Source organism: Lepisosteus oculatus, chromosome 5 (genome assembly GCF_040954835.1).
Source record: "Lepisosteus oculatus isolate fLepOcu1 chromosome 5, fLepOcu1.hap2, whole genome shotgun sequence".
NCBI classification, from domain to species: domain Eukaryota; kingdom Metazoa; phylum Chordata; class Actinopteri; order Semionotiformes; family Lepisosteidae; genus Lepisosteus; species Lepisosteus oculatus.
In genome coordinates, this window is record NC_090700.1 from 10916048 (window position 1) to 10942234 (window position 26187).

General features: G+C 35.7%; 1 protein-coding gene and 1 long non-coding RNA gene across 2 annotated transcripts; both read right to left on the minus strand.

Moving 5' to 3' along the window:
* Nucleotides 1-2608: 2608 nt before the first annotated feature.
* LOC107076701 (uncharacterized) lies at nt 2609-5905 on the minus strand. Its single transcript, XR_001477872.2, has 3 exons — nt 5823-5905; nt 5056-5207; nt 2609-4205 (listed from the first exon to the last, which is right to left on the minus strand). It is a non-coding gene; the product is annotated as an uncharacterized lncRNA (long non-coding RNA).
* A 6309-nt stretch (nt 5906-12214) lies between these two features.
* Nucleotides 12215-25947, minus strand: LOC102687004 (ras-related protein Rab-38). Its single transcript, XM_006628117.3, has 3 exons — nt 25150-25947; nt 18721-19001; nt 12215-13956 (listed from the first exon to the last, which is right to left on the minus strand). The coding sequence occupies exons 1-3, from the start codon at nt 25346-25348 to the stop codon at nt 13804-13806; spliced, it is 633 nt and encodes a 210-aa protein (XP_006628180.1). The 5' UTR covers nt 25349-25947; the 3' UTR covers nt 12215-13803.
* Nucleotides 25948-26187: the final 240 nt, after the last annotated feature.

Here is a 26187-nt window from a genome sequence, read left to right on the forward strand (position 1 = left end):
TGGTAAATGCTTTGTAAACTAATTTAACTAGGCCTATATAAGTCTATAGCAAACTAAAAAAATAAATAATGGAAAATCAGTATTTCTGAAAGCATCACACAAATTAATAGAAAACAGCTATTACAATTGTATTATAGTATATTCCATTGTTACAATCACTTGCAGTTTCTGGACATAGTTTTGCTGAAACCTAGTCTTTGACTTGTAATACAAGAACACAACATACTTTCAATCCATCGTGGGCCAAAGATTAGCGGCAGAAGACATGAATACCTAGATTTCCATATAAAGAACTGTTAAACCTGCACTTAATTGTAAAATAATCAATCGGGAGACCCCGAATCTCTTTTAGTGTAACAAATGATGATCACCTCTGTGGACTGTTGCTGGACATATGGGTTTGACAAAATTTTGAATTGGATATGACCAAAATGCCTGAGCCCAGAATGTAAAAATCTCTCTCCAGCTGATGGAAAGCATTATGCTTTGGGCATATGAAGTTTTATACATCCAAGTCAAGAGGCTTCAGCTCTGTGTTGAAGCACTTTGAATTTTGTATTTAAATACAATTGCCTTAGTTTTTCACAGCACTGCTCCCAGCTATTGCTGAAGCTACAGTATCATTGCATTTAAAAAATGTTAAGAATCGCTTTTGCCCACAAGTCAGAGAATACTTGAAATCAATGCATCTCGGAGAGAATTATTCTGAAAGATTTACAGCAATACAATACCTAGGAAAGTGAGATAAACTAAATATAGATGGAAACGGAACACATCATGTTGACTGTTCCCTCTGACCAGAAGAGCACATTATCTAAAGGGGAAACTGTTTAAGATTTGTAACTTGTCGGACCGTAAACTCCTTGGGGGAACACTATACAGTATGGGATGTTTACATTTGTTTTCTGGGCACAGTTTCTATGCAAGAATATAGGCAGTGTGTACAGTATGTACAAGAGTAATGTGATTTTTTACACATTAAGACATCAAAGAACAGGCAGAAATGTAGCAGTGTTTCCAACTGAAACATAAAATTGTGGAGCATGTAATCAGAACACCAACTGCAAAACTCAGAAGAATATTTCTTGACCAAACCCTAATTATGCAGCAATGTACTGTATAATCATTTCATATTTTTGAATAGAAATAAAGCAGAAACTAACTTCTAAGAAAAAGAGAATGCCACAGATCTTCACATTACTTAGTGCTATCCTGGTAGCCACACTCACTCCACTGGCCTGGAGGAAAAAAAGATTAGTGAAAGAAAATGAATCTCTCTCATTCTCCCTCACACCCAATGAAGGTTCAATCAAAATGTGGTTTCTACTTTCTACTTTTCAGCATTGAACTAACTTGTTAAATTACTTTTTTATTCATTCTTCAAGAAGACCACTAGAGTTGAACGGGGAGGATTGTGTTCTGACCGGTATGAGGCAAGACATTGAAGTGATACCTGTGAAAAGTTACTGCAATATGGAAACACTAGCAATATGAAGGGAAGGGCTTGTTGAACACAAATTCTGTTACACACACACACACACCACTCTGCTCAAGAAGGGCATGAAATACCTCTTGAAGAAAGATAAATAAATGGGAAAAAATAGCAGTTACCAAGCAAACTTGCTCATTCAGAGTGTCAGCTAAGCTCTGCAGTCCAGACAGCACTGACTGGTTAGCTGAAGTTAGCTATGATTTCAGCAGGTTGGGATTCCCCAAAGCGGACTGAGTGGACTCTAGTAGTCAGACAATGAATCTCTTCGCACTTTTTTATAATCTGTACCTAAAACCCCAGACTTCCCTGTAAATTTGTGAGAACATAATCTTAAGGGATAGATGTCTTTCAGCTCCCAACAGAGCATCTTGCATAAGCAGCAAGTGAAAAGTGTTTATTGAATTTGGCGGGGTAATAAGACTACACTCCATATAGTTAAAATGCTTTCACAACTCATTTTATCTACACTCAAGTACTGAAATGACCTTTTTACCTCCCTCTCAAAAATGCTTCACACTTCAGTGCCGTAATTCACAAACAATTGCTAAACTGCTAGCAATTGCTAAACTGTGTGCCAAATAAGGAAAAACTATGTTTTAGAGATAAAAAGCTTATGACTTTAAATCAGTTTGTTTTAATACAGTACAGTAAAAACAAACTAATTGTAATTCTAAAAATAAAACTATAAGCTGAACTTAAAAAGATAATATAGTCACACGTAGGCACAATTCATAAAATAATCCTGCTCCAGAATTTATAATAATGTGAACTCATACAGTATGGTAATTAATGGATTTAGACTACTAATTGTAGAGACTGGTATTATTCTGAAGTATATTTTCAAGTTTGATTTTCATAACCCTTCTTGTGGTTGTGTAAATGCATGCTATAGTACAGTTAAACGTAGCTGTAAACTGAGAAAACAGATGAAATGTTTCACATTTTAGAGACATTTACAGAAACTTGACAACAACGACAACAACAACGCAAAAGCTTTTAAGAACAATTTAATAGGTTTATCACAAAAAATGTTTCCATTATTACACTCTTTATACAACTTTGTAGCCTTATTGGAATTTGGCAAGATATTCAAGTTAAAAGAGATTGTAGGTAACTACCATTTACAAATGTGTCTAAAAACCTATAGAAATTTGACAAACTCACTGGCTAACCTCCAGAATGATGTTGGAGATGAAAAAGAGTTTTGTTTCTTAATTTCAATTTACCTCAGCAAATAGTCACTATACTGAAGTACCAATTCAGTTCTATTCAATAAAGGGCTGTAGGTTTGACTCCTTAAAGCTGTAGAAAAACAAGGCACTACAATGTGCAGTATGTCACTGAATATAGTGCAACAGGAGAGCAACAGATTTTTTTAAATGGGCAAAAAATAAAAAAAGTAAAACGTATTTCCTAGAATTATAACTTCTGTACAGTACATTAAAATACCCAGTGCATTGCAGATATAATCTGTTGCCCTAACATTGATTAACATGGCTCATTTACCCAGTAAATGTTTTATTCCATGCATGTACTTTAATATAGATTTTTATGTAATAAACAACTTTCTCTAAAACAACCATTTTGAACACAATTTAAAACATATTTTTTTCCCCCAGAGGTAACAAAGTATCTTCTGGCTGACCAAAATACCAAAAATAATGGTTTAACCTTGAGTAAGAGAATTCAGTCATTTAATCTGTTCTGGCACCGTCAAGAAATGAGTTTCCTCTTATGCTTGATTGGAGATGAGAATAATTTTCTGCAGCAGTGCAATACCCTTCTACAAATTGATTAACATTTAAACTCTCTGAGGAGGTGTTTCATATTAATTCTGCACTTGGTTTACACAGGTAGCATTCTACTGAAAATCTGCAAATTCCCCAAAACGACTCCTACTTGTAGATCCTTATCTTCAGCTTTCCACCATTTTTACCCATCAGAGGGAACTAGATTAGGGAACTCATAGGCTGTGCTGGAAGCATGCCAGCATGTTAAACTAAAATCTCCTGTTACTCTTCAGTGCTTCCCTAACAATTCCAGATTCTGCATCATTTTGAAGTATTTTAAGTGCGGAGTAGCCCTGCTTTAGGAACAAGTAAAAGGATTATTCCATGCTGAAAAGAGAAGAAAGGAAACATTTTTTTTTGGCTGTGGAGCCTTCTTTAGGTGCGGCTCTACAACCAAAATGTTGTATTTAATTTCTCTCTTTTCAGCATGGAATAAACTTTAACTTGTTCCTTTGCAGCCTATGCATGCTGACACAGCAACCTACTTTAACTATTTTGGCCCTGCTTTAGATTGGCAATACTGAAAGCTACAGCCAACATGCATCACAATCGAATTGAATGGTGGGGGGGTGGGAAGAGTGAAGTGAAATGCAAGGTTTGGCCTTCTAGCATGATTCTTGAAGTGCTTAGGCCCAGTGCTGGGTTCAGTTCTGGGCCTGGGGTTCTATTTGTGTGGGGTTTGTATGTTCTCCTCTAATTCATGTGGGTTTCCTCCCACAGGCCAAAGACATACTGCTAGGTAAATTGGTTTCTGGGAAAACTAGCCCAAGGTGTGAATGTGCGCGTGTCTGTGTTTGTGTCTGTTCATATGCCCTACCCTGCAATGGACTGACATCTCGTCCAGGGTCTTCCATGCCTTGTGCCCATTGCATGCTTGGATAGGCTCTGCATCCCCCATAGGATAGCCCTGAACTGGAAGAAACCTTAGAAAATAGAAGGATAAATACTGCTTAACTTGATAAACATTTTTATTCATGTAACACAAGACTGTCAAAGCCAAGTCTCCAGTCAATGCTGAGGGCGTACTGCAGCACAAAACAAAGTACTGTATTGCAGCTATTGAAATTAGAAGTAACAAAAATAAATGTTTACAATGTTCCTACTATATCTGTCTATAATTACAGTATATATGCTTATAAGGATTCCTACAAAATGTGATTTTCTTATTTGACAAATTCTAAGGTCAAAGCTTTTAGCCACAGCATGTAGTAAATGAGTTCAGAAAATGGCAGCAAAGCAGCAACGACAATTCCAAGTTCATTGAATTTGTTACCCTCAACCTAATTTTTCAAGTTGACAAGAACATCACTTATCAACAGAGGCAGAGCAAACTATTAATGCCAAGTCACGATTGTGATCCGAGATGCATCTACAGCATCAGCATGCAGTACATGGTCTTAACTTATGCAACAGCTACAGTACATGTTCTTTGAAACTGTTTTTTTCTTAATATAACAGGCTATTTACAATGGAATTTAAGAGATTCTTTTAAAAAGTCCAAAAGCATAAAGTAAATACAGAGATCTTTTTCACTTTCACTCCCACTTGACAAAATTATTATTTAATTTCAGTGGTTCTCAGTTTTAAAATTCAGGCACAAAGATTAATTCAGTATCATGTAGAAACCTGGCTCTATCCTGAAGACCTATTCACATATAAGCACAGTACTAACTGTTCTAAAAAAAAATTATGAAACTAAAAAGAAAACAAATGAAGTTTCAGGAAAAAAATACTGTTTTACAAAGCAGAGGAGACCATTCTTAACGTACTTACCCAATGGTATAACAGCAATGTAACAGTCCATACATGTCATTCCAGTCTCGTTAAGTTCAAGCATTGCTGGTCGTCAACAGTATTCCGCTTCACAGCTCTTCGAGACACTCGTCTTTTCTTCATGATACAGTATGCGGTGTAATACACTTTTGCTATTGGTAGACAAAAAACAGCACCACAAATCCATCGTTTATTGTCCGTGGTATCCTCAACATAAGAACATAGAGCTAAACGTACAATAGAATGCTTCAATGTATAATATTTAAAACGTGAAACTTTACTGCGTGCGATATAAATGGGGATTCCAATACTGGAAAGAAATAAGGTATTGTGAAACAGTACCTTTCTTACCTACAGGGTACGCCTTCAGACACCTGAACACGTTGCAGGCACTCGTTGCAACTTGGAGATCATTACAATATCACATTTTACTTTGAGATACATAACGCATATCAAATCTTTTCCAGCAAACTAACAAACACGTACAGGATTCCAGCTTATCGATGTTATTTTCATACCCTGCTTTCAATTATCCTCTACAATACGTACAGTATCATTTTTATAAAACAGCAGCGTTTATCATGAGTCTTTTCTTACACCGTTTTCAACAACGGTGAATCGCACCGAGTTTGAGGATTTAGTACGCATCCGCGTACAGTATAGCGTAATGCCGTACGATCTAGGGATAGTTACTGTAGTACGCTACTTTCAGTTCGTTGCAGTTGTTCTGATATTACTCCCAAATAGCAATTTTCCTGATTAAATACCTTTTCATTTTAGTCGTGTGTACCCAATCCTCGTGCTCAGGGCCCCGTCATTGCGTTTTTTTTTTAACTGGGCTCTGTTACCCAGCTGAGTATTTAATTGAACTACGAGTTCTGTTCATTTGAACTCCTTAATCGTTTTAAGTTCTTAAAAGGTCAGTAGATTTAAATGAGCAATTACATTTTCTAAGGGGAAATACGGTATTCTTTAGCCCTAACAACGACATATTTCTATTTAAGTAAACTAGTTCGTTTAAATTCAGTTTAATACTTTCCCCAGGTGAATAGCTCTTTAAAAATAAAGCAGGATGAGAAAACATGCTGGATTCCATGCATTCCACACGTAATGTTTCATCCTGACAAGTTCTTGTGTTCATTATTTATGCTCTGCCTGGTGAGCAATTCATGGTATACAGTATATCAACTATGCTAAATCACTAAATTTGGAAGGAATTAAATAAATTAATTCCTCTACATAAATTTATTTAATGTTTTTCCTGAAAATGACAGAACAATTATATGATATTGTACTGTATGTGACATAGAGCAGTAAATCTTACCTGTGATGAATTCACCTGCCACATGGTTGCTTTTTGTGTACTGTAGGTATATTTGCAGCGTAATTTTCCATGATGTTCTGTGCTTTTATATAGTTTCTTCTTTATAACCTCTGATCTATTTTATTTTTAATTCATGAGGAGGAAATTAGCAGGTGTCTTCAAACCATAAAGGTTAATTGTAAAAGGACCATTCTGCTCAGGGCAATTCACAGGATTATAATTTTCAAGATTGTTGGTAATTGATTGCAAAGCTCTAGTGAAGAGTGAGAAAAAAGGCCAAGATTTTAGAAGAATAAACATAAACACATTTAAGCAGGCTTTATAGATTTAGTACTATCTCCTCCCTCCTTTACATTTATCTCATAATCTCAGTCTAGCCAAAATGGGGACAAAGGGGTGACATTTTTCAGGTTTCATTTCTGTTTTTTTTCTTTGCTCTTCCACCTGTCTCCAAGTTATAATCTAACAATTATAAGCATAACATAACATAACAATCAGAAAAATGTATAAATACTACATTATCTATGACACTGCCCCCAAAAGATATGTACACACACATATATATATACATGAATTGTTTTCTGATTATTCTGGAATGATTATATTTTCTAGTCTAATTAGAATATAGGATAGGCTGCTGCCCCAGACAGAAAGCCTTCTGTCCAACCTAATGCACATCATATGATCTTGTAAGTGAAATTAGACTTAAGCGTTCTCTTGCAACCAACAGAGATCGCAGCAGAAACAAATCAGATTCTTGAGGAGAGATGTGTAATCGTGTGTTAGGTAATGGAATGGGGTACAATGTTAGAAAGCTGCTTGTCTCTGAAATGTACGCCATATCTTCAGCTTTTCTGCCTAAATGTTTTTTTTTAGTGGGACGTGTATTTTCATTTCAGGAGGTCAGAAAAAGTAACCTGCAGTTTACTCTTAATGCTTTAATAAATATTAAGTGTTAATTGCTTATCTTGATAATCTATAATCTATCATGTAAAAATACATATTTCCATTAATACCACTTATTAACTGATGTCCTCACACATACACAAGCAGTTTAACAGACAAAAAATACAATTTCATAAGCTTTGCTGAAATGTTGGTCTAAGGAATAAAGATATAGATTTGGGTATAGAAATGTATTTAAATCGAGAACAGGAGCACTTTTTTAATCATAGGGTTTGGATGTCCAGAACAAGCTACCCAGCCATACTGAGGATGAGATCCTTCAATCACTTGGCTATCAGCAACAAGTAAAGAGATATACCAAATAGTTCCTTTCATTTATAACCTTTCTCATGTTACAGTATGTGCAAAGGGGGAAAATGCCTAATAATGTATTAATAGGTAATCAATGTGATTTGCATTTACAAGTTTGCAATTGCAACAGAGTAAAGGGAAGCAAACACTGAGAACATATTCTATTATTACCCAATCCAGTTGAATCTAAAAGCAATATCATGAATATATCAAGTACACATGCGTCCAAAGCTCGTCATCAAGCTCCAGGACCTGGGACTGAACACCTCCATCAAAATCAGAAACATTTGGCTAACTTACAAACCAAAACATAAAAAGTAAATACAGAGTTATCCTTCAAAAACAATACATGATTAGCAATAATTGGATCCTGGACTTCTTGACGGAACGTCCGCAGGTGGTGAAGGTGGGCACCAACATATCCTCTACCCTGACTCTAAACACTGGAGCCCCCCAAGGCTGCGTGCTTAGTCCTTTCCTCTACTCCTTATTTACCCATGACTGTGTCACCAGGCATAACTCAAACTCCATCTAAAGTTTGCAGATGATACAACAGTCATTGGCCTGATCACAGATGGTGAGGAGTCTGCATACAGGGAGGAGGTTGAAACCCTGGCAGCATGGTGCCAGGAGAACAACCTCTCTCTGAACATCAGTAAGACTAAGGAGATGATTGTGGACTATAGGAAACATCAGGGTGGAGACCACACACCTATTCACATCAAGGGACTGCAGTGGATAGGGTCAGCAGCTTTAAGTTCCTGGGAGTTAACATCTCAGAGGATTTAACCTGGACCCATCACACCAACACCGTGGTCAAGACAGCACGGCAGCGCCTGTTCTTTCTCCGCAGGCTAAAGAAGTTCGGCATGCCATCACATATCCAGGCCAACGTCTACAGGTGCACTACTGAGTGCATCCTGACTGGCTGCATCACTGCCTGGTATGGGAGCTGCTCCGCACGGAATCGCAAAGTATTGCAGAGGGTGGTGAAGTCAGCGAAGCTTGTCACCAGCTGTGAGCTACCAAGCATCCAGGAGATCTACTCAGCTAGATGTCTGAAGAAGGCCAGGTCCATTCTCAAGGACCCCAGTCATCCCAGTCACAAACTGTTTTCCCTCCTACCGTCTGGTAAATGCACCAAAGCATTCGGTCCAAGTCCAACAGACTACGGAACAGCTCCTACCTCCAGGCAATAAGACTGCTTAATAGCCAACCTATAGCTCCTTAGCAAATCACCTGTAATGGCTACATGGACACACAATTCTCACTATATTCAGCATAACTGCACTACATGTATATATTGCATACACCATGGACACATAACAGCTCTACTCACATTGAGTTTTATTCAATTTAAAAAATGTCACCTCAATTTTGTGATTTTCGTGTTTTTGTGAATTTTTGTGATTTTTGTGAGCTCGCAGAAAAAGACATTTCATTGGCAGCAACTACTGCTGCACGCCGTATTGTTGTGCATTTGATAAATAAACTTTTATTTGATTTGATTAGATTTTTCAACACTTTTTTTAAACAAAACAACAGATTAGACAATATTAGACACGCCTTTCATTATAAATGAGAAAAAAAACAAAGCAATGTAAGTTTCATGATCCATTTTATTAGGTTTCATTGACTAAAGTGAACATAAAAGTACTGGCTAAATATAGTATACAGTATGTACTGTACCTTACATTGTTTAATGCACATAACACAACATACACATTAAAATATGTTCAACAAAACATTTCTAAAACAGATTAACTAAAGTTGTTGTTTTATGCATTGGGCTGGTGATTTGAGATTTTTGGTAAATGTAGATTTACAAAATAAAAGTTATAATCACATAAATTCCAATGTATTAAGCATTTTTAAGTGTGGTTATCTATTATTAATGAAGAACTTTACATTATTTAACAGTTGTCCTACCACGGAAGGCAGAAAATCTCCAGTAGAATATATTGAATGTAATGCAATACAAAAATACAGAAGCATCAAAATAATCATTGACATCACTGATTACAGAAACCAAGGATGGCATACTGTATGTAGGCTCATATCACGCTCGTTAACCCCTCCTCTTAAGGACGCTCCAGCCCTTTCTTGTTTTGTACTAATCCCCTGCACCTGCCTCCAGTTCCTGCCCCCCGTCCTATAAAAGCCAGGCGTTACTGCCAATCTGGGCTCAGCTTTGGAAGGTCCTGGAGCGACACGGCTTCAATGGCATCCTGACCTTCTGACCTTCTGACCTTCTGACCTTCTGACCTTCTGACCCCGGGACTATGGAGGGTCTGGTCCCGTGATCCCCCTTTTATTCCCCTGACCCTCCGCCAGATCCCGCTCTGGCTTTTAACTCTGTTCGTCTTTGTGAGGACGGATCACCCGGTCTTGGGCAATTGCTACTCTCTGGTATTTGCTACGGATTCCCTTGGACATGTTTGCCTTGGACACCCCCCCCTGAACAACAGCACACCTTGCCCTGTTTTCCTTCCAGCCCATTTGCATGCTTTTTACCCCGTGTTTTCCTCACTCCTCCCCGGATACTGCTGTCTGTATAGGGTCCTGAAAGAACGCTCCGTGACAGATCATCTGATTAATGGGGGGGATTGGTAAAACGAGAAAAAGTTTAAATAAAAAATATTGTGATTATAAGTCTTGAGAGGCTTGCATAACCAAGTTACTCACCATAGCCTAAATCTCAGGAAGGCTGTTGGGTTTATTTTGCAGTCTTTCTCCATAGTTTTAATTTTTAAAAATCAGGATATCTGGGTAGACTAAATTAAGGTTAACTGAATATGTGAAAATGTTTCATCTACCCAAAGCACAATGTACCTTCTTTGTATCTTTATAGTTTATATCTTATTGTTATTGTACCATGGTCAGAATAGTTTATCAGAATGTTTTTAACTTAAAGTCATGATGTGAACAAAACAACAAATAATATTCTTATTAAGAATAAACACAACATAAAAATAGATTAATACAGTGAATTAAGGTTTACTACAGATATGGTTACACATGATTTGGTCATTTAACAGGAACCTTATGTATATACTGTATTTTAATAATATATACTAAAATATATCTGCAAAAAGAAATTAGAATTACACTTTGGAATGAATAATAATTGTAACAAAAGTGCAATTGTTTCAGATGTAACAGATATGGACACAGGGAAATATTTTTATAAAAACGATTAGCTCACATAATGGACATTGCAACTGATAACATACTATGGCATTTGAGATGACAAATAATTGGAGAGGTTCTTTGTGATGTAATTATTTCTATTCTTCCTAAATTAATGATGTATGTACACTCCTCCTAGTGCACCTAATTTGATATAGGTGAAAGCTTTAGCATCTTATCCTTATAGAACACCATCTGCTTCATGTGAAGAGCTCATGTGCAGCTCTGGAGTGAGAGTGGGTGTTCGAGTTGGGGTTCGGATAAGGTTTAGAGTCTGAACTCAGACAGGATACAGTAGCTGTTGAGGTCATTGTTATTCCACAGAAGAACATGGGGAGATAAACTGCACCCACTTCAATGCTAAAGTATGTGTTCTTAGAGGAAGTGGTGCAACCCAGATATTTTACTGCTTCAGTGAGTGTAAAAACGTTTACTGCTTTATTGAATGTAAAGCACGAGGATCAGCTGAACACCCTGAGAGTGACATTTTTGCAAGCTGTTTAACTACTGTACTTTTATCAAAAGACATTGTCAAAGTCTCTACAGCCATTCTCATCCTTTCACTTGTCTTAATTTAATGTTGCAAATTTCAAATGCATGTATGAATGTTTTGTGAAAGAAAATGTTAAAATTTAGGAATCCTAGTTATAATTTTGCTATTTTTAGATTAAAAAAAATACTATATATGTCTTCATTTGTCCTCAATGTGTCTCCTAAATCTGGAGTAAAATTGTAAGTAAAAATAATAATAATGACTACACTTATATAGTGCTTTACAGGTAATGGGGAATCCCCTCTACCACCACCAATGTGCAGCCCCACCTGGATGATGCGACAGCAGCCATAGTGCACCAGAACGCTCACCACACATCAGCTATCAGTGGGGAGGAAAGCAAAGTGATGAAGCCAATTCAAAGAGGGGATTATTAGGAGGCCATGATTGGTAAGGGCCATTAGGAAATCTGGCCAGGACGCCAGGTTTACACCCCTACTCTTTTCGAGAAACGTCTTGGACCACAAGATTTTTAATGACCACAGAGAGTCAGGATCTCATCCGATGAACGGAGCCTTTTTACAGTATAGTGTCCCCATCACTATACTGGGGCATTAGGACCCACACAGACTACAGGGTAAGCGCCTCCTACTGGCTCCACTAACACCTCTTCCAGCAGCAACCTTAGCTTTCCCATGAGGTCTTCCATACAGGTACTGACCAGGCTCACACCTGCTTAGTTTCAGTGGGCTGCCAGTTGTGAGTTGCAGGTTGATATGGCTGCTGGCGTTTAGGGTAGAAAAGTTTAGAAAGTATCACAGCAGTCAAGTAAATGTTGTTCTATCTGAACAGGCCACAGCATGCATTCCTCAGTAAGTATTACATTCAAATTATGAAACACTATAACCACCTACTTTATTCACTTCAATGATTTCTTGTTCATTTTATCTGATACAGTATTTCTACCATGATCTGACAATGCTCTTAAAATGTACAGTAGCTTACAGTAAAAAAAGCACCATGAAAACTGTACATTGGTCTCTCCAGGCTGCTTCTCTGTTGCTATAGAAACTCTCACACACCCTTGGTAATGTTTTCAGTAGCAGAACACAAAATACAAAACAATTAAGCAGCACTGTCAGTTCTAGAGATCCCCAGGACTTAAGCCTTATGTAAGAAATAACTTTCAAATGCTCTCAATGAACAGTGATAATAAAGCTAACACAGAGTGGGTAAATAGCTACATATCTACATTTTTAAACAAAACTATCCAATTAGTGATGATGTGATGTATTTCATATATACTGTAGATTTTATATACTGTACACTTTTGCTTAGCTACTGACATACCATCAGTTGAATTCTAATTAATGTTCTCAGCACACAAATAGTTAAAGAAAATAGTATAAAACTGCTACATTTGTGTATTTACTGTACATGTACTCATATAATCTAAATGGTTTAGCAAATACAATGGTTTAACATTTTTTTTCAGCTAATTCATATGTAAAGGTAATGAGTAAATTACATACACATACAAAAACAACCTTAGTCCCTGAAGACAAAAAATGAAGAATTAAATGTCTTGAAATGTCCTTGGCTTTTTGTGAAGGTACAGATGTAAACACAAGCACACCTTATACAGTAGGAATCCTAGGAATCTCTCAGAGGGAGTATCAGTGATGTGTGTAGATACTTTGTTTTTTGTTGTAGCACAGATGTAGATACTGTATCTCTGAAGTCTTCTCAAGGGTTTGTTTCTAAAGGCTTTACCTCAGAAGTGTAAAATCTGATACCTCTTGTCCTTTGTTTTGTTTTTTTTCAAAAACACATTATGTTTTAGACTACTGAATGTTTAGTAGCCTGTATCCATGATCCAAGAATTCATACAACTAATAATCTAACAACTGTTGAAATGTCAGTCTCTTGAGAATGACCTCCCAGGACAAAAAAATAAATAAACAAATAAATACAAATTTTTATTTCATATTGTTCTGGAAACCAAAAGCATGATGTTTTCTAACTTTTATTTCTTGTTATGTACGGTACTCCCCACATTACTGAATACCTTCTTTTAAATGATAAAATAAGGGTTTTGATGTTTTTGTTCTGCAAAAGCATCTCTGGGTGGCATTATATGCCAAGGAGCCTGTTTTGGTAGTACTGTACATTCATTAGTGTAGATCAGGGAATACCCTTCGCTGGAAAAAATAAATACAATAATGCTTACAAATAAAAGGAGGCCTTTCAGCCCACCCGGTTATGAAACTTAACTTGGCTCTTTTAATATATTACATTTTTTCTTCACTTTTTTTAGGTTTCATAATTAAGTTCTCTGATGTTTTGTGTCTTGCAATGTTGTGTTGTATTTTTTTAGAATCACACATTGAAGGCCTCAGATAGAAATACATATCGGTCAAATACTTTATTCTGAACCGAACACCTCTGTCATCCACCCAATTGCCACATAGCTATCTGGATAGTTCTAGGATGTAGAGCAGGCTGAGCAGGTGTAATTTTTTGAGGACCTGAGCTCAGGTGAAATTGTATCTGGATCCTCTGACTGCAGAATATCATTTTCAATGGAGATGATGTGCTTCACCAGGCAATTGGCAGCTTCATCTATGTTTATGTTCTCCTGATAAAAGGAAAAAAACAAATAAAATCAGAAACATTTGGCTAACTTACAAACCAAAACATAAAAAGTCCTTCAAATCCTTCAAAAACAATACACGATTAGCAATAATTCTATTCAAATTTAACCTCAAAAAAGTATTTTTTAGAAATGTTCATTAGCAAGGAATAATTAAGAACAATGTGTGTTATGAGAACTATGTGATCAATAGCATCCCATCGGGGGGATTTTCAATTTGCTATACACTAGAGGACCTGGAATAAGCACCGTGGAAATATCAGTGGAAATAATCCGCAATTAACAAACAAAAATACATGGAAGACTCAATCTAGAACTCACTCCCATGCACAGCATAATGTTTAAAGCAAAATATCCCACATTTGTAGTGAAATCAATAATTTTGCAAATATTGGTAACATGTAAATCCTTTGTTAATTTATTTCGGCAGAAAGAGACCTGCTCCTATAGTACAAATCCCACAAATCCCACAGTTGCAGCTCGTTCAGAAAATGGCTGGCTTAAAATATGATTTTCATTCCCACATGGGGATAAACTATGGTACCAACAACATCAGAACACATCTGGTTGCACCTGGTTGCTAGGAAACTGTATAAGGTCAAGAAGGCAGTTTAATAGCTCAAATATTATGAGTACAATAATTGCTTTAAACAGTATGTCTATGTTTAAAATCAGTTTCTATATGCTGAACATAATTATATCTATAGTGATTGCAAACATATACTTAAGGTTAAGCATGAAGTCTGGGAACTAAAATGAGAAACACAGGTCAAAATCTCACAGACAGCGATATAACAATATCTGCTTAGTGAATGTTAAATAACTAAAAACGACAACACAACTGCATACAGACTGTCCTGTTTTTTGCAATGTTTAACAATTACTGAAAGTGATGCTTAAGAATGATCAACTCTTATCTACTATATGTTCAGTAGGACGACATTCACATTGTGGCATTCAGAGCTACAGCAACAGAATGAAGACACAGAAAGGGGTTCCTGCTTTTAGAATTTGGTGCCTTTATACAGTATGGTATATTTGACAATTATATTTGAATGTCCTTTATATTGCTCCATTTCTCTCTCTGAGAAAAATAACATCTTAAAGAACAAATGCCTGAAGGGAAATGGTATAAGAATGCTACTGTACGTCATACTGACTAACAATAAACAATATGAAATTATTAAGTGAAACAAATGCTGTGAGTACCCATCAGCACAATTAAGACAGTATCATTACTGTCTAAATTCCCATAGGACAAAAAGTAAATACAATCAAAAGCTTCAGTCCTTAGCTTTAAAAGAATAATTTTGTAATTACAGCGGCAGCTTAATCATGTCATTCTAACTCGATTCATTAACAATAAAAAACTGTAGATACCAAACAATTCTGTAATTAATGAAACCAGCTGTCACTGAAGCAAGAAAAAAGTACAAAACCTCTACTGCTATTTAAGTATTGCATTCTATTTAATATCAACAACTAATTTAAGAATGGTCAAACCTGACCCACTTCAGTGCTGATTTCTAACAAAATCCCCTTGGACCTATCATGTAATGAAATACATTTGGCCATTGGCCACTGCTAGCTCTTCCACAACTTTCTGGTTGTGGTAACATTAATTATTGTCTGAGAATGTACTGTATGACATTCTGTACCAGATAGTTCAACAGAACAAAATACAGAATATTCATGTAGCAGAGACTGTTGCTTGTAATCATATCTTTAAATACAGTATAGCCTTGGGACATATTTAAAGGAGGTGCTGTTTAAAATCATTACTCTGTAATCAGTGTATAGCATCTAGATTTTATAAAGATGCTATAGGAATTTTGTAATTGGTGGAATATACTTTTCACTTTCATTCCACTGAAAATAAATAAAACGTTTTTTTGCTACTTAACCAAATTCCATTATGATTGCTCTTACATATTGGCGGGTAGCAATTTCTTTTATGTATATGATGCAAATAAAATACTCCAAAGAAATAAAAAAAAACACATATTTACACAGCTAGAGCTAATGGAGATTTGCAATGCTTCACTTTTTCATTTGCATTCAAACGTTTGCGGATAGCTAGGATAATGAACTGGATTATAAATGTCTACACCTCTGCTTTACACAAAAACTCTTAGCCTCTGTCACATTCTTCTAACCTCCACTAAATTGGGTTGGTAAAGATTCATTATTATATTATCTATCATCAATTGCTTCAGCTGTTATTTTTGGTAATCACACACCAGTTTTTGAGGCCCACTGCCTGTTTGAACATGGGGCTATGCCATCCATTTAATACTGTATACCTAAATATTTTCATAAACATAATCACATTACTGTAGATCTACAGTTCTTTGAAACTTTGATAAGTCTGTTGTTTTTTGGAGGTTTGTAACTGATTGTAATTAGTTTAATGGCATTGCCTTTTTGAAATGAACATTTCTGTATGTAACAAAAAAAGATTTTATTACATACCAATTGGTTCTTAGAGCACAACACTGTCAAAGGTCTCATTATGTATCATTGTGAGGCATGCTGCAGCCATTCAGTGGAAAATGTCTACTAAGAAATAACGAAGTTCATTTGTTTAATCCCCAGACTGTGCTATAAAAACTCTGACATTCTAGAATTTAAAAGAGATGAAAACACAGGTCCCATGACTCATATTAAATAGTATTCCCTGGTGTCACTTTACAGCCCAGTTCTATTGCTTAGGATTTTATACACTCTAAAAGAAAGAAGACATGGCTGTCAGCAGAATTCTTATGAATTCTCTGGTGAGACTTTCCAGCAGTAGGGACAGAAATGTTGTGCCATTTTTGCAAGTTATTGTACCAGTTTGGTATGCATGCCAGTTAGGTTACACTGTCATTTTAAAATCAAATCTAATGTATTGAAGGTCAAGTAAGATATAGTTGTTGATTCACAGTATTATCCGACGTGAAATCTGCATTTACATACCAAAGGCAAATAGGAATACATTAATAATTTCAGTTTACAAAATCAAGTTTTGGCTTTTTTTTGCTAAACAATAGCTTTATACTGTATCTGAGGAGAAGAAAAATGTTCATACAGAAGAGCTAATAACATGCATCAAAAGTCAAGCTAATTATCTAGTATTTGTCTGTGAAGTCTAACTTCTCTTAGATACTTTCAGAATCTGGAATGTCTGTGCTAATACCAGCACACTTTGTTGCTACAAAACACAATCTACCATATTGCCTGTGCTGCCAGTCTGCTGAATTAACGAGAGAATGGTTTATAGTCAATGAACACCACACTGTACTTAGTGACCTGTTTAAATTTATGACAGAAATTACTTTAAAACTTTCACTGAAATAACATCAATATCCGAAAAGTAATATTCATTTTTCTAATTCAATAGAATTAGAACCTACAATAGCTATTATGAAAAATCTGATTGTCCACTTATTAATTATCTCTTACACTCCAATGTTCAAGGTGTGTTTAAATTTCACAATTTCTAATTTACTACTGTATCACAGCTGATGTTTCAAAAGAATCCTTAAGCATATTGTACCATACTGCTCATGATCTCTTCTGTGTATTTATTTCTAATATTCTTTTAAAGTAACAACACCGACAACATATTCTCTATATATTATATTATTATATTATTCTCTATCTGTTACCACAAATGACACTGTTTTAGGCAATTATATTCAAAGTTATACTTAATGTATTGAAGACGGGTATTTGGTTTTTGGTTTGTATTTTACAAAACAAAAGAATAGGCTTAAATTCTGCATTAAACAACACTCAGTAGAAATGTTGAATGATTTACAGTAGCTGTGAGAATTTCAGTTTACCAAAGCATTTAAACATCTTCATCAAGCTGGCTCCCAGAATAGAAACTATTCCATAAACATGTCTGTGTGAAATTACCCTCATTAAAAGAGCACAAAAAGCTAACAAAAATTACACATTTAAACATTTGCTGTTGAAAATGGCTAAAAACCTATTTTTCTTATACAGTACTTCTTATCATCGGTGGAAATAGTAGCAGTAGCAGTAATATGCAATTATGCAAACATTTGAACCCTGGGCTTGGGAGGCTATACTAAGAAAAAATTCAAAGGGAGCACTAATAGGAAAAAAAATAAACTCTGCTTCGAATTATGTATGCTTCAGTTATTATGAACAGTACCCTTGAAGAAGCAGGGTATTTTTGAAGTTCAGGACTGAGTGTAGATATAAATTTAGTGTGTCTAAACAAGTGAACACAAGTAAACTAATAAATTAATTAGCCCTGGAGAACTACAGCTCAGCTAGAGTGAAAAACAGCAGATATAAAGTGCCAGATGAACTGCTATTGGGAATCACTATGCTTAGTTTAGAATATTTCTAATGGCAATGAATGTCTGTTTTATAAAAGAAAACTCATGCCACGGCAGAAAGGAGAACATTGTGGTTTCCCTGTGGCTTAGTCCGTGCTGTGAAAAAAACTCTAATGTTCAGTATACCAATTTGACTGATGTGTTACTGTTATTTAATCCCTAAAACTGTATGGAAAAACTAACACAGCAACGCCTGAATTTTGAAAATCAAATGGCTTTAATTTTGAAAGATATAAATGACTATAAAATACTTTGTTTTATTGACTAAACTATAGAAACCTTAGGAAACATAACATTTTGAACTGGGTTTAGGATTATGTAATTTTAAGATGTTCATTTGGGAAAACACCATATTACTAAGTACATTATACAGTATAAAGAATGAAACCACTACCTTTGCTGATGTTTCAAACCATCCCACAAAGCCATTTTCTTTGCAGAATTGGTCCATCTTGATCCCATTGTTTGTTAACACGTCTCTCCCTTGATCACATTTGTTTGCCAGGAGCACTGTAGCAACATTATTGCCATTAGATAGAGTCAGTTTTGAGTCCAGGTCCTCCTTCCATTTTGTCACTGCTTCAAATGTTGAGGGTCTTGTCACGTCAAAGACAATAAATGCCCCCATGGCTTCTCGGTAATAAACACGTGTCATGTTTCCAAACCTCTCTTGACCTTAAAAATGGAAAAACAAGAATGAGACTACACTTAGCGATTATTAGTTCATAATGAAAGAACAATGAAAATGAATAATGTATTTACTGTAAAACATATGCATCCCAATAATGGCCCATGCAATAAGTATAGGAAAAGTATGTCAACTCAAATACCTGACATTATCCAACACAGAATAACAATTACTACTGCTCTTTATTTTATCATTAAAATTCCATTTTTATTGTCCTTTTTCATCCTTTCAATGAAAGTACGAGAGAATCATATTGTGAAAAATGTGCTCACATAGGATTTTCCTAGCTAGAAATCAAAACCATAGTAATACCATTGCTATCTCTGTATTAATCTAGAGTACTACAGTATAATGTAGCTTGAGTTTCTGTCTCATTAAGAGATGAATTGAAAATACAGTCTCAGTACTAAACCAACTAGTTACATAGACCTTGTGATCTCACATTAAGGATTATCAGATGAGCAGCTAACATCATGTGCTTGGCAGTAATCTCTTTGTGTCCGACCTTTAACGTATTGTATCTGTGGGTCAAAATAATGCCTCAGCTGAGAATCAATCCAGCTGGGTGAAAGTATAAATCATAGAATGAATACCATGAAATTAAACTTTTATATTTAAACATTTTTCCAAAATACTTTTACCTTTGGAGTTTAACATCAATAGTTTTTGAAGCATGCGTATTCTTGCACTGTTTCATCAAAATATTTTAGGAGCACTGTAACAGATATTATGCTTTTTGCCAAATAATTAGTCATTTTTGCTAAAGACTACATATTTTCTATTTTAAAAGTATTTAACCAGAGTTAAATACCTGTTGCAAATCCAGAGGACAAATATTTCAAGTCATTTAAAAAACTTAAAAGATTAAACATTGTAATTGAATATAAATTAGGAATGCAAAGACATCCTTTTTATTCTGCATCTTTGGTTTTTTTTAAGTATTACTCTCCAGTATGTACAGAAATTTTAAAGAACATATTCTGTATTTTGGAACCATTCCTAAACTAATATTATTGTGAATGATTTGTGGTGATGTCCTTTGCTATATAGAAGTCAGCAACATGCTTACAGATGGTGAGGTAAAAAGCAGCATTCCTGTGTTGTTGGCTACCAAATGAAAATTGCAGCATCATTGGGATGCTCTTATATTCAGCTTCTATTTTCTTTTTACAGTCAAATTCAGTTCAGGGCAGTTTTCTTTGCTTTCTGATGCACAGGTTAATTCATTGATGGATTTTATTATGGGTTGCCTTAAACAAATGGTTCTCTGAAAACTGATCTCTTCAATGATGTTAAAGCTGTCGGTACCACTTTGGGAGCATCTAGTCTCAACGTCAGGAGCTGAGGGAGAAAACTGCCATCTGTCAGTATCACCCAGGAGGTGGAGCATGAGAAGAAAGGAGAATAACCTCTTCACATCACATCTACTGTAGCCAAACTGCAAGATAGGAGCTGGTGATTTTACCTGTGTCTTGTTGGCCTACGTGAAGTGCCAAGGGAGATGATCTTATTAAAATGTTCCAAAAGTAAACTGATACCTTTGGTGCTCACCACCAGACCCACTGAAACCAGGATGATGGTACATAGGATTTATGAGAATGAATGGAGGGATAACCCTTGTACCTTTAACTTTAAATTCCTTCTTTAACAACTAACTTATTTAAAAAGATAATACTTTATCTTTTAAGAAGGCAGAAAGCTGGATATGCCACTTCAGCATAACCTTCCGGATGCTCTTCCCAGATTACATTTTCACAGAAGAGAGCAAAACATTTTGCCCCATTTGCAGAAACTACAATATTTATCAGCTCAAAGTGTGGAGCTTTGGTCTACTTTAACTGGACTCACTTGGATCAAGCCAGTCTGTTTGACAGGTGTCATTGATTCGCCTGTAATATACCAGATATGTTCTATGGTGGATTCCCCTTAAGATGTGGGCTGGAGGATATCCTTAAAAAGACACAGCTACAGTATAAGAGACTTCGGGTTGTCAGTACTTTAGCTTTTACAGTATGAATAGTTTACTAGATATATAAATGCTTATTGCATCTAAATTGAGATTTATCACAGGATATGTTTGTATGGAGCTGTGTAACAGGGAATTTAGTGTACAGGTATTTTGGAAAGATATTTTGTAGACTAGGAGAGCTGAGTGTTAGTAGTAGTCACTCTATATAAACATTCACTGTTCACTTTTTCAACTTAATAAAACCTTACTAATGCCAGGAACCATTATGGACCTTCTGAGTTGTATTTTGTGGGTTTAATTGTTGTAGTTTTTTAACATTACCACTGAGCCTTTGCCTCATCCTGATCAATGTTGATTCCCAAGTTACAGTACTATCAATCTTCAGGTATAGAATGCTTTATTTGTGAGTGACTAATTGCAGACAAAAATATTTTTACAAGGTTAGTGGACATTGGGATATCCTTGCGCTCTGCCTGGTTAAAAGAAATTACAGACTTTTTACAGAAAGAAGCACAGCTGGATTACATTTTTTTAGTGCAGAAATTGCAAAAGCACAGTCAGATACTTTCTCTCATCCTCAAAATGTGCTTGATTAGCCCTACTGTTTATTTCTTGTGAGGAGCAAGTTTAGTAATCTTTTGTTTCTGTGTTCTGCTTTTGTCTTTGAAGAAATGTGAATAAGGTGGGGAAGAATACTTGTATAAAGTTTGTCATTTGTTAAAATATGAAAGCTTTTACAGAACATCATTTTAGCTGATTCAGAATGGACGTTCCTCTATGTATTGCATTTAATTTGTTTTTTGTTTTTGTTTAGCTCTTAACATTCTAATAAATTATATTCTAATAAACTGTAGAAACCTAGTTTTCAGATCTTTGTATTAAAACATCCATATAGAAGACTGATTTACTGGGAAATTGTAGATGGGATTGCTCCAAGACAGATAAAATCTAAGTAGTTAGTAGTTAGAAAAAAAGCAATGACACTACTTGAACAAATCATCATGTGCACAGTCAGGGAAACGTCTTTTTAACTCCTGGGTAATTTCTGAAGTTACTGCTTCTTTGAAGTCCACTAACTGTGACTATCCAGTGATGCAAGTTACACAACACTGCCTGCCAGACCTATCTACTTCTATTTTGGATTGTCTTAAAATAACAAAAGAACATACATTTACAGACAAAAAGAGGCCATTTGGGCCATCTGGTTAATCTTGTAATCAGTAATTAATTGATTCAAGGATCTCATCTAGCTGTAGCTTGAAGGAAGCTAGGGTGTTGACTTCAACAGCATGGCTGGGTACCTTATTCCATAATCCTGCAACCCGTTAGGTAAAGACGTGCCTCCTCTTCTTGTTTTAAAATGCACTTGCACATAAGTTTCCGCCTCTTCCCTCTGGTTCACATTTCAGTGTTCATTTCTGACTAATTCGGTTGGGCTTACTTTGTCAAAGACATAGAGGTTTGAACTTGCATCATCATCCCCTCATAATCTCCCCATTTAGAGAATACAAATTTTCAGTTGCTTCCAACTGCCTGTGCAGTACAGTACATTCCCTTAGCTCAAAGAATTGTAAGCGAATGGTAACAGTAAGTATCCGGTAAATGAAGAACGTGGTAAAAATCTTCTATATCTCACGAAAACCCCTTGAACTGTGATGTGTTGAACTTATAGCGTAAAATAATGTTTTAAAAGAGAAAACTTTTTTCTCTTTAACCACTCTCTCATACAAATAAAAGAAAACACACAAACTTTAAATAGCCAGGGTGCTGTAACCTCTGTGCTGCTCAGGGCGGCTGAAAAGAGAGACTGCGTGGGATGAAAAGTGATACCCCATGCTGTGGAGCTACTACACTATTTGCAGTTCTGAAATATCTGTTTGGATTAGGTGTTTAAACATTAAATTTAGGTAGTTTATGTATATTTCTAACACTGAAGAAAGCTCCAAATGACATGCTAGATTTATGCAAAATTAATCCAACCTCCATTCATTTTCTAAAGTATTTTATCCAGTACAGGATCATGGTTGAGCCAGAGCCTAACCTGGTAAGCAACAAGTATAAGGTGGGATACACCCAAGACGTAACCCCAGTCCAGAGCACACGCAGACAGAAACACATACTCACACCAAGGCCAGTTTTTGCAAAAGCCATTTAACACACCAGCATGTCTTTGGACCGTGTGAGGATTCTCACACGAACACGGGAAGAACATAGATAGCATCCCAAGTGTGGAATTGGACCCAGGTCCTTACCACTGTGGCACAGCAATGCTAACCACTGTGCCACTGCACCACCCTATGCCAAGCTCATTATTTTAAATTCCAATACAGGGTCGTGCCCCCTGGGGATGAGTACCATATTTTGAATTGAATTGAAATTCTATTTAATGGTTCTGATGACATCCAGCACTTGCATATAAGAATCTTTTTAACATGCATCGTGGTAGAATCCATGTACTGTACCTCTTGCATAGTAGCAATTACAATGACTTTCTGTTACCAGCTTGAAATCTCTCTCACATGATACAGAAACACATGACTTACACATATCACAGACTCCTGAGTAAGGCCTCGAGGCGAGAGAATACATCTCTGCAATGTGGAACAGTGAATTTCTCAAGCTTTTGACAGTCACGCGAGTGTGATCACTTGAAAGAATGCTAAGAGTAGGTGATACACTGCTGATTGGTATAATCTTTCCTTAGTCATAACCTTTGAAGAAAAGACTTTTAACAAACTTTGGTTAGAAATATGTGCACTTTTTTTTAAAATCCAAGCTGATTAACATTCTTTCAACAAGAGGACTTTAAAGTAAAGGTCAGTGTCTTATTAATGGTAATTATAACATTGGACTAAGTTTTCAGTTCTTTAAAAAGGACAAGAAATGTACTATTGAGATTTAGGTGTACGCATGAATTCCTTAGTGAAACTCAAAAAGATCTCATATGCGTAATATAAGCTCAAGTGAAATGTAAAATATACATCACAAAATAAAAACATAACAGCTACAACCCATCTCCATCCTGGTTAAAAACATATTAGGCTTTTAACTGGGAATTGAATTAATTAATTCAATTAATTGTATGCTTTTCTACCAGGCTTATGTTATAGTAAAGTTACATTGTTAGATGGAGTTGTGTTTCCAGGTACTATTGGTTTAAAGGCCAGGGTTTTTGTTCCAGTATTACTGGGTTTAAAACCTTTCTCTTTATCCAACATACATGTACAGTTATTAAGCATTATTCTCATTATTATTATTACTATTATTGATCTATTGTTATATATTGTGTAGTGGTATAAACTTTATGATTTGCCTTATAACAGTATTTTAAATTGGAAATAAATTATTCTATTGAATAATAGAAGATTTAAAAAAACAATTTTATAATAATAATTGGAGTGCCAACTATTTATATTTTTTCACAAATCTATAAATTAAATATACATATTCTCAGTACAGACAACAAGGGCTGTTTTTTTAATAACGGTTAAATGTGTCATAATACAGAAAACAACTTAATATCCAAAAGGGCCACTGTTAAAGAGAGTTTGTAAGTACCATTTAATAACCAATTGATAATGACCTGGGAGGCGTAAAATTAGTTTAATTGCAAAATCATTTAGTGGAATTAGATAATTAATTTCAGATGGAATGAAAACCAGTGAATTCTCCTACCAAGAAGGAATGTCAGGAATGAACAAAACAATAATCGTCTTACGTGATATCCATCTCCTTTTTACACGTAAAAGGTATAACAAGGTTGCGTAAAATTATTTTTATCCAAACATAATTTACATGGACAAAGGCAACAGCTAACTGTAATTTAATTTGAATTAAGCGCCCGGCAAAACAACCGCCGCCACCCCCCCAAAAAAACATGCACTTCAAAAACTGGAAATGAATCCTACAGTATTATCAGAGATACTATATGGTTGTATTCTAGATAAAAATACTGCAAATTCGGTGTATGACCTTTACTAACGAACTACTATTAAGGCTAAAACTGGAAGGTCGTGCATACAAAATGTATTTTTTTCCCTGATTAGTAAAACGTTCAAAATGAATAATTGGATCCACTTTCCTATCACACTTTGCAAATTTTAAAAGATTGTAGGTTTCAGAACACCTTACTGATCATCGCTAAGAAAAACCATGCACAGTCCTACCTGCTATGTCCCATAACTGCAGTCTAATAGTTTCTGTATCCCAGTTCAAAACTTTCAGTGCGAAGTCTACACCGATGGTAGCTCTGTAATTCGGGGAGTAATTTTGGTGGACATAGCGCTTGATAATGCTAGTCTTCCCCACTCCTAAATCCCCGATTACTAAAATCTTGTAAAGATGTTCTTTTTGGTTGTTCTGCATGGCGAGTGCTGATGGCTACTGACGCAGATCATGCCCCGTATAATCCTTATTCATTGAGAATTACAAATAAGGAGTGGAGTTGTATAAATGGAGAAGTAACGCCCAGAGGACTTTTTGCTAGAGGAGTGACAAGACGCTGCTAAACTTGTGATTGCCAACCTCCCGCTCACAGGCAGAAAGAGAAAGGCCATCTGTAACTAGCCCTAAGCACTGGTCTCGTTTCTATTCAACAGGAAATTTTCTGATACTCCTAACTCCTTATGTGCCATAAACAAATCCGAGGTAATATTTAAACTGAACGTTTTCTAACCTGAGTTATGATCTATCCAAGAACAGAAAGTTCAAATCTGTCGTTCTAATCTGTTTTATACTCTAACAATTCAGTTTCTAATATGCAACTGTGTGAATTTCGGAATGTGAAATGTATAATGCTTAGCTTAATAAAAAAAAGTACCCTTTCAAGGGCTCCAAAGAAGATGCTTATTGCAATTATTGCAAGTTTTCCTGCCAATTCTCCTCATAGTGAAGGAAAGGTGGAGATGTGTCATTTTATCAATCACGGTGGATCTTATAAAACTGACACTTCAAAACCTAACTAAGGAAAAATCAAATCCTAAATAAGCCATAGGCTTATAAACCACTCTGATGTAAAGTAGAATGTATAACAGTGGTCTAAAGGATGTGAGCAGGGAAAGATGGTACTTTGTAATACTCTGTGTCACCTTTACGAAATGTTACAATTGAAAGGAGGCCTTTCAGCCCACAGCCCATCTGGCTACCTGTAGCTAATTTATCCAAGGATTTAATTCTTTAAGAAGACAGTCGGATAGTTGGTAGAT

Excerpts from the sequence above, each read along its gene's own strand:
- LOC102687004 (XM_006628117.3), bottom strand. The coding sequence starts at position 25,348 with ATGCAGAACAACCAAAAAGAACATCTTTACAAGATTTTAGTAATCGGG. Across the intron at positions 19,002-25,149 it reads GCAGTTATGGGACATAGCAG|GTCAAGAGAGGTTTGGAAAC; the intron begins GTAGGACTGTGC and ends TCCATTTTTAAG. Across the intron at positions 13,957-18,720 it reads GGTTTGAAACATCAGCAAAG|GAGAACATAAACATAGATGA; the intron begins GTAGTGGTTTCA and ends TCCTTTTATCAG.